Source organism: Schistocerca piceifrons, chromosome 5 (assembly GCF_021461385.2).
Source record: "Schistocerca piceifrons isolate TAMUIC-IGC-003096 chromosome 5, iqSchPice1.1, whole genome shotgun sequence".
In the NCBI taxonomy this organism is placed as follows: Eukaryota; Metazoa; Arthropoda; class Insecta; order Orthoptera; family Acrididae; genus Schistocerca; species Schistocerca piceifrons.
This window is the reverse complement of record NC_060142.1, coordinates 63323283-63332182: the sequence shown is the minus strand read 5'-3', so window position 1 is coordinate 63332182 and position 8900 is coordinate 63323283. Positions and strand designations below refer to the sequence as shown.

The window sequence follows — 8900 nt, the reverse complement described above, 5'->3', positions numbered from 1 at the left end:
AAATTTTCATCAGTATTTACGGCCAGAAATTTGGAGCACTCTACCCTGTTTACAGATACCAGTTCATCTGCTACATCAGTTGTTGCTATGACTCTGTTTGTTGTACAGAACTGAATACAGTGTCCTTTCTCAGAATTTTCAGATAATCACATGATAATTTTTTGAAAAACATCATTAACAATTTCATCTCTTGCTTTCTCTCTAAAGGGACCTATTATAGCACTAGTATCCCCCGCAAAACGTACCAATTTTGCCTGGCAGATGTAAAGTGGAAGGTCATTCACGTATATAAGGAATAGCCATGGTGACATACATTATCTAAGAGTTATTGTAACTGAGTTTCAGGCCTGGTCTTCCAATCGTTTTTCAGCTGCTAGTTACATTAAAAATGGTACTCAACGAACGTCGTTGTTCTTAACAGTGATGGACACAGTACAAATTGTATAAACAAGATTGTTAATACCAATTGAGGTGTTATTATTAAATGTAGACGAACATTACTGATGAAGAATTTTTTTATTGACAGATGTTCTATATAAATAGAAGAAAAAAGGGAAGGAAAGAGTTCATCGGAGACAGATCAGAGAAGAGGACATCGAGACACAGTGAAGGTGGCCTTTAGCGACCGATGATGGCGTGTCCAATGGGCACGTGGTGAGCGGCGTACGAGACGGCGACGGGGTGCACCACGTTCTGCACCACGGGGCTGACGGCGGCGTACGCGTGGCCCTCGACGGTGCTGTAGGCGAAGTTGCCGCCCAGCCGGTCAGACTGGATGATGGCCGAGTCGAAGCTCGGCGTGCGCACCAGCGCGGCGGGGCCCGCCACGAATCCGGCGCTGCAGACCGCCAGCACGCAAGCCAGGACGATAGCCACCTGCCGACAGGCAAAAGCTGTTTACTGAGGGCTGCACCCGCTGGCCCAGCATCACTGCTTTGGCAGGAGCGAGGTCTTGTACCTACAGACACTTCTGCATTCCAGATAAACCCATTTGACCACTAACAGACTCTCTGCCTGGAAATGTAGTCAGCTAGAAGCCATACCATTTTGTTGTTGCTGTTTGGTTGGTTGTATATTATTAAAGGAACCAAACTACACCACAGGAATGCTGATGATTACCAGTTGCTTCTGAGGGTAAAACCAATAAACCTGAAGACAGCTACCAAGACTCTCAATACTGACCTGATACCACTATCAAAATAGGTGCATGATGCAGCGTTATTCAATCCATCCAAAACCCAAGTGATTCTGGTTGGTAATTTTAGGCTCATCAGCCCAAAGTGTTGGGAATCCCTACTATATTTAACCCTAAATTGGACAAATATCAACTTCTCTCCTTTAGCAAAGAGTGTAGGAGTAATAATAGATGAAAATGTAAATTGGACTGAGTACGTAACCACGGTGTCCAACCAGATCTGCCACTTTTCCCACTATCCATAGCTGGTGCAGTCTCCTTAAATTTCCTTTCACGAGAACTCGCTGTATCAGAAAACTTTTACCTTGTGCCCCTATAAATTCTTTTTGTATGTGCCGTTATCAATATTTTATTATTATCATTATTACTGTTATTTTTATTATTATTACTATTATCACAATTAGTGGCAGCAGCGACGGAGTATAAGTACTATCAGTATTAACTTTACTAAATCATAGTATTATTTACTCGCATTGCCGATTCAGACACTCAAATCGTTTTAACACTATTTGTCATAATAAAATTGTTAGTATTTAGGAAACCGTGATGTAAAAAGGCACTGTTTGTGTGAAACCCTGGTCCGATGTAAGAGAGGGCCTGATGGTACCATTCAGATAAGGTTAAATAAATAAAATGAAACTGCGAGGTCATCAGTCATTCAGTCATGAAACAAATTCGCCAAGAACAGTGTTGCTAACCTTAGAAGTGAACGTGGGACTCTATCGCCAATTAAAACTGTGTACCGAACCGAGTCTCGAACTCGGGAACTTTGTCTTTAACGTTCAAGTGCTCTACCGACTCAGCTGCCCAAGACCGACTCAGAAACCTTCCTCCCCCTCACAGCTTTACTTCCGCCATTACCTCATCTCCTCCCGTTTAAACTTCACAAACGTTCTCCTGCAAAAATTGTAGGACTAACACTCATAGAAGAACACTTGCCTGTGAAATGAGCAAAGAAAAGTTTTTTTTTTTTTTTTTTTTTACTGTATTGCGTGGGTAATAGTGGGACACGGGTGTCCAGAAGATTGACAACACAAAGATTTAAATACAGTTGCAGGAAACGTACAAAAAGGCTCAAAAAGCGGCCACAGTGTCGGTCAATAATCTAATGAATAACACATTCCCAAACACACATAGAGGGAAAAATAAGGAAGAGAAAACTGACAATGTTAAGAGTTGCAGAAACCGCATAGTGGCGCAAAATCCGGCCATAGTGTAGGCCAAATGTGGATGGATCGTCTGCAGAAAGAGGCAGGCCCCTTCCTATGGCTGACCGCAGCAGACTTCTGAATGTTTTCTTTCAGCCTGTCATGACGTCCTCTCCTGTACCAACATCTTCGTCTCAGAGTAGCACTTACACCCAAAGCACTCAAATAATTGTTGGATATATTAAAATCCCTGCCTTTGTGTTTAGTGTCAGCTCCCTCTAGTACCATGTTAGTCACTCCCTGATGTCTTAAGTCATGTCCTACCATCCAAACCCTCCTTCCAGGCAATGTATTCCGTACATTCCTTTCTCCGTCGATTCTGCGGAGAACTTTTTCATGCCTTAATTAAAGCTAATAAACATTTCTCCTTCGCCCAAAACTTTTCCCATTGGAATTCTGATCTTTCTAAAGAAAGCTATGCAATGTCTTTCTCTATACACTCTTCTGCAGCTCTTGAACAGCAATGTCATTATTACTGCTTGGTAGTTCCTTCTGCCCAAAACGCAGAAGTACTCATCTCTCGTTATGCCTTACTGAACATGTACGGGGTGTGCAGCGAAGTACTCCCTGATTCAAAATTCAGTATCTCGAAAACTAAGGTTGATAGACGAGTGCAACGGTATATTTATTGTGAAAGCTGTAAGAATGTTATACAGAAGGTATATCGAAGCTTCCAAATAGCTCTAAAGGCTGCTAACAAATGGTGGTGTAATCGCAATACGGAATGCGTACGAGTATAAATCGTGCGCCGTAGCTCAAAGCAATCAGTTCCACAGCTGAAACGCAGATGATTACACGCACCGAAAGAAGAGGTTGAAATCATGCGTTCCATTGAATAATGTGTTTTTCTGGAACTGGAATACCACAAGTTAGAACACGGTCCTACGGCAAGGCTCAGTTTTGAAACACGATTTAATGTTCCAAAAGGACACACTGCGAAAACCATTCGCAGGGTCTTCGCCAGATTCCAACGGACAGGCAGAGTGGCGGATGATGTATCAGGGAACGTTGGTCCCAGGCAAATTATAGTTACTCACGAAATTGTCGCCACGGTTTCTGGAATTATTCAGCGGCTTTCAAGGAAATCCGTCCAAAGAACTGCAGCCGTGACTGGTTTCGAGCGTCCCAGCACCCAGAAAATACAGATACAGAGCCTACACATGTTTGCAGCAAAATCCAAAGCCACCAGTCCATATCTGTGCAACAAAGTGCTGACTTTGCGAATCAGATTCTCACAATCGTTGATAATGAATTATTTGATGTTAGCTGTATCTGTTTCACAGATATCATTTAAGTATATAGAGAACAAGAACGGTCCTATCATACTTCCCCAGGGCACTACTGACAATACCCCTGTCTCTGATGAGTACTCGCCGTCGAGGACGACGTACTGGGTTCCATTCCATAAGAAGTCTTCTAGCCACTCATATATCTGGGAACCTAAACCAGCGCGCAATGGGGCACCGTGTCAAACGCTTTCCGGAAATCTAAGAATATGGTATCTGCCTGTTGCGCTCCATCCATGGTATGTGGGATGTCATATGATAAAAAGGATAAGCTGAGTTTCGCACGAGTGAGGTCTCCGTGACATGACATTCAACAAAATAATGCAAGACCTCGTGTTATCCGCGCTGTCCTGACCTGCCTCGATAGAGAGGGTGTTCCACTGTTGCCCTGGCCAGCACTTTCACCATATCTCTCCCCACTGGAAAGCATCTGGTCATGGGTTGCCGAGTGACAGGCACGCCATTCACTCTTCCAGCCATTACGATTGTTGAGCTCTGGCTTAGAGCAACATGGAATGACGTACCTCTTGTAATGTTTCTGGCTTTACAACCATCATACTCAGCTACAAGGGGCTCTTCTTAGGGCAGTTAACAAGGAAGCAGTGGGAAGATGACGTAATGTGGTGTGAGGTACCGGGCGCAGGTGGTTTATTCGGTACGAGTACCGTGAGAAAGACCGCCTAAATTGCGATTCTCCTCCGCGATTAGCTGCTGCATTCGGAAGAAGCGCGCCAAAATGTTCAGCTTCTGTTGTTAGTATTAGAAAACGTAAACAGTGAATTTACTTTCCTTTCGCATAAAAGCATCTCTCAATAGCACGCTATCATTCCATTATTTCAAAAGTGTTAATTGTGGTATCGATAGCTACGACGCCGCGGTGTAGGTACAAGTTCTTAGGTTGGCACTACGACACCGACACCGTCGACAGCGCCCTCTAGCCGGCGCTGTGCAGCTCTACGAGCGCCGCTCCAGATTCTGCCCCATTTGATTCCGAGCAGACGACCAACCAACATTGTTTCATTTTTATAGTGGGCGAGCCACTACAGATGTTGCCAGTGTAACATTTGTGAGCTTGGATACATCCGGCTTCGCACCTACGTGTTCCTTAGTGCAAAGTTAGGTATTCACGTTATTATGTATTCAAGTTATTATTGTTGTGAGACAGTAAAACCAACTGTACCTTAACAGCTGTACCGAGAGATTTTTACCTCACCTGCTCCCGCTCCCTTCCTACATTCGGCCTACCCTTCAGTTTACAGGGGCAGACCCAAGCGCTGCCTACCAGACGACATACAAAATTAATTAGCAGTAGGATAATAAACAATTGCTAGACGAAAAGGCAGACGAAGCCCTTCGGAGATCTTCGGGTCGCACCTCACCTGGATCGGCAGTTTCGGAGGACAGACATGTCGGTACTGATTAAGAACTGACAATCTCTGGATATTTGGACATGTGACTGAGAGCTAGTTCGATGGTAATTACGCAAACCTTCACTTCATTATTTTGCTTCATTATTTAGTTTATCTTCTATGAAAGTGTGAAGAATGGAAATCATATGGATTCGTAAAGTGGTCTATAATTGTGCAGAGTCTCGTATTCTGCTATTTTTCTCGTATTCTGTTAATAAAAAAAGCGAGTGGAATTCCGTTTAAACAAACCAATTTAAATTGTAATTACTTTTACAATACCAGTTCCTCGCTGTTTATTACAGCTTCAAGATAAAGAATTGACGGCCTACGTGCTGTTTTTTGCTCAGGGAACAGCAACTGGAGAAGGCTGTAGGTTGATGAACATTATTCAGAACTCACGCATTCCTCTCGGGCGGCGGAAGAAACTAGGTACCTCGCGTGTACTGCAGTCTTAATACAAATGAGATCAGTGGCACGTCACCTTTGGTAAGACAAAGGAGATATGAAGGGAGGAAATTTTCGCGGGAAGGGATTTGTCATACACAAAAATGGTTCAAATGGCTCTGGTGTACGGGAAGGTGTCGTCGTTGAGTGACTGTAGGAGGATACGACTTGGACAGGATTTATGATTGGTGTAAAGAATGGCAGCTAACTCTAAATATAGATAAATGTAAATTATTGCAGATGAATAGGAAAAAGAATCCCGTAATGTTTGAATACTCCATTAGTAGTGTAGCGCTTGACACAGTCACGTCGATTAAATATTTGGGCGTAACATTGCAGAGCGATATGAAGTGGGACAAGCATGTGATGGCAGTTGTGGGGAAGGCGGATAGTCGTCTTCGGTTCATTGGTAGAATTTTGGGAAGATGTGGTTCATCTGTAAAGGAGACCGCTTATAAAACACTAATACGGCCTATTCTTGAGTACTGCTCGAGCGTTTGGGATCCCTGTCAGGTCGGATTGAGGGAGGATATAGAAGCAATTCAGAGGCGGGCTGCAAGGTTTGTTACTGGTAGGTCTGATCATCACGCGAGTGTTACGGAAATGTTTCAGGAACTCGGGTGGGAGTCTCTAGAGGAAAGGAGGCGTTCTGTTCGTAAATCGCTACTGAAGAAATTTAGAGAACCAGCATTTGAGGCTGACTGCGGTACAATTTTACTGCCACCTACTTACATTTCGCGGAAAGACCACAAAGATAAGAGAGATTAGGGCTCGTACAGAGGCATATTGGCAGTCATTTTTCCCTCGTTCTGTTTGGGAGTGGAACAGGGAGAGAAGATGCTAGTTGTGGTACGAGGTACTCTCCGCCACGCACCGTATGGTGGATTGCGGAGTATGTATGTAGATGTTGATGTAGCACTATGGGACTTAACTGCTGAGGTCATCGCCGGCCGAAGTGGCCGTGCGGTTAAAGGCGCTGCAGTCTGGAACCGCAAGACCGCTACGGTCGCAGGTTCGAATCCTGCCTCGGGCATGGATGTTCGTGATGTCCTTAGGTTAGTTAGGTTTAACTAGTTCCAAGTTCTAGGGGACTAATGACCTCAGCAGTTGAGTCCCATAGTGCTCAGAGCCATTTGAACCATTTTGTTGCTGAGGTCATCAGTCCCCTAGAACTTAGAACAACCTAACTAACCTAAGGACATCACACACATCCATGCCCGAGGCAGGATTCGAACCTGCAACCGTAGCGGTCGAGCGGTTCCAGACTGTAGCGCCTAGAACCGCTCGGCCACTCAGGCCAGCTATCATACACACGAAAATCCCTGTCACTATAACTGTCTCTTTCTTTCACTTGCCGTATTCTATCCGTCCCGTACACCACAAATCGCCTACGAAGTTGACCACGTATTCTTTCCTCTATACTGTGTACGTACGGTAAGTAAGAATCCTGGCGTTGCAAGTTTAATGAGCAGCAATGCAGTTAGGTTCACTTGCGGAGCTCGCTCCATCGAGAAGTGGACTCACCTTCATTGTTAGTGCTCGCGTTGTTCCTCTGCTCGCTGACGAGAGACCTGTGTCCGTCCGTGACCGCGGTGGGCCTTATATACGGACTGCGGGGGCAGGCGTCCGACCGGCCACGCCCGCGGACGAATTTTTCGCGGCCGACTGGACGACAAACAGCACGGGCGGGGCCCAGCCGCCACATCCGCGTACCCCGCTGCCTGCCGGACACTGGAGGCCTCTCCGTTTGCGCCTGCGCCTCCGCGACACCGCCGCCTTCGCAGCTTCTTGTGTCTCTTCCGCTAGTGACGTGACGGGACGCCGGAACGGCCACGGGACCTGATACCTCCTATCCAAATTCCCATTCCTAAATTTCTATAACTTACACTGAAGAGCCAAAGATACTGGTATACCTGCCTAATATCGTGTAGGGCCCCGCGAGCACGCAGAAGTGCCGCAACACGGCGTGGCATTGCTGGAGGGAACTGACACCATGAATCCTTCAGCGCTGTCCATAAATCCGTAAGAGTATGAAGGGGTAGAGATCTCTTCCGAACATCACGTTGGAAAGCATTCCAGATACGCTCAATAAGGTTCATGTGTGGTGAAATCAAATAGCTCTGAGCACTATGGGACTTAACATCTGAGGTCATCACTCCCCTAGAACTTAGAACTACTTAAACCTAACTAACCTAAGGAAAACACACACATCCATGCCCGAGGCAGGATTCGAACCTGCGACCGTAGGGGTCGCGCGGTTCCAGACTGCAGCGCCTAAAACCGCTCGACCACTCCGGCCGGCTCCTGTCTGATGAGCTTGGAGGCCAGCGGAAGTGTTTAAGCGCAGGAGAGTGCTCCTGGAGCCACTCTGTAGCGATTCTGGACGTGTGGGGTGTCGCATTGTCCTGCTGAAATTGCCCAAGCCCGTCGTAATGCACGATGGACATAAAGAGATGCAGGTCATCAGACAGGATGCTTACGTACGTGTCAATTGTCAGAGTCGTATGTAGACATATCAGGGGTCCCATGTCACTCCAACTACACATGCCCCACACCGTTACAGTGTCTCCACCAGCTTGAACAGCCCCTGCTGACATGCAGGATGCATAGATTGATGAGGTTGTCTCCATACCCGTACACGTCCATCCCCTCGATAGAATTTGAAACGAGACTCGTCCGACCAGGCAACATGTTTCCAGTCATCAACAGTCCAGTGTCGATGCTGACTGGCCCAGGCGAGGCGTAAAGCTTTGTGTCGTGCAGTCATCAAGGGCTTTCGGCTACGAAAGCCTATATAGATGATGTTTCGTTGAATGCTTCGTACGATGACACTTGTTGATGGCCCAGCATTGATAACTGCAGCAATCTGCAAAAGGGTTGCACTTCTTTCACGTGTTCGCACCGATAGCTGAGTGGTTAGCCGGCACAGTATCTCAGTGTGTTCGGTCAGAGGGTTAGCTGCACTCTGTAATAATAAAAAAAAAAAACCTGAGTTAATCGATCAACAACGAACTTAAACGGATGTTTCAAGACGTCCGCCCCGAGCAGATGCAACGAACGAAAGCCTACAAAATGAGATTTAATATATATATATATATATAAAGTGGTCAGCGCGCGGTCTGTCACGCCAAGGGGCCCGGGTTCGTTCCCGGCTGGGTCGGATATTTCCTCCGCTCTGGGACTGGGTGCTGTGTTGTCCTCATTATCGTTTTATTATCATCAGTGGAAGGGAACGGGAAACCGCCACTGGAAACACTTCCATAGGTGCTCATGCGGTGGACTTCTCTGATGAGGCTTCCCGCATAACAAGACCTGCCGCAAGGCAGAACAGAAAGTTTTTTTTTTTTCTAGCACGTTG

At 46.1% G+C, this 8900-nt stretch overlaps 1 protein-coding gene across 1 annotated transcript; it reads right to left on the bottom strand.

Annotated features, from left to right (window-relative positions):
- Positions 1-497: 497 nt before the first annotated feature.
- LOC124798333 lies at positions 498-7221 on the bottom strand. Its single transcript, XM_047261686.1, has 2 exons — positions 7067-7221; positions 498-876 (listed from the first exon to the last, which is right to left on the bottom strand). Exons 1-2 carry the CDS (start codon positions 7070-7072, stop codon positions 619-621), a joined length of 264 nt encoding a protein of 87 aa, XP_047117642.1. The 5' UTR covers positions 7073-7221; the 3' UTR covers positions 498-618.
- Between the last annotated feature and the right edge of the window lie 1679 nt (positions 7222-8900).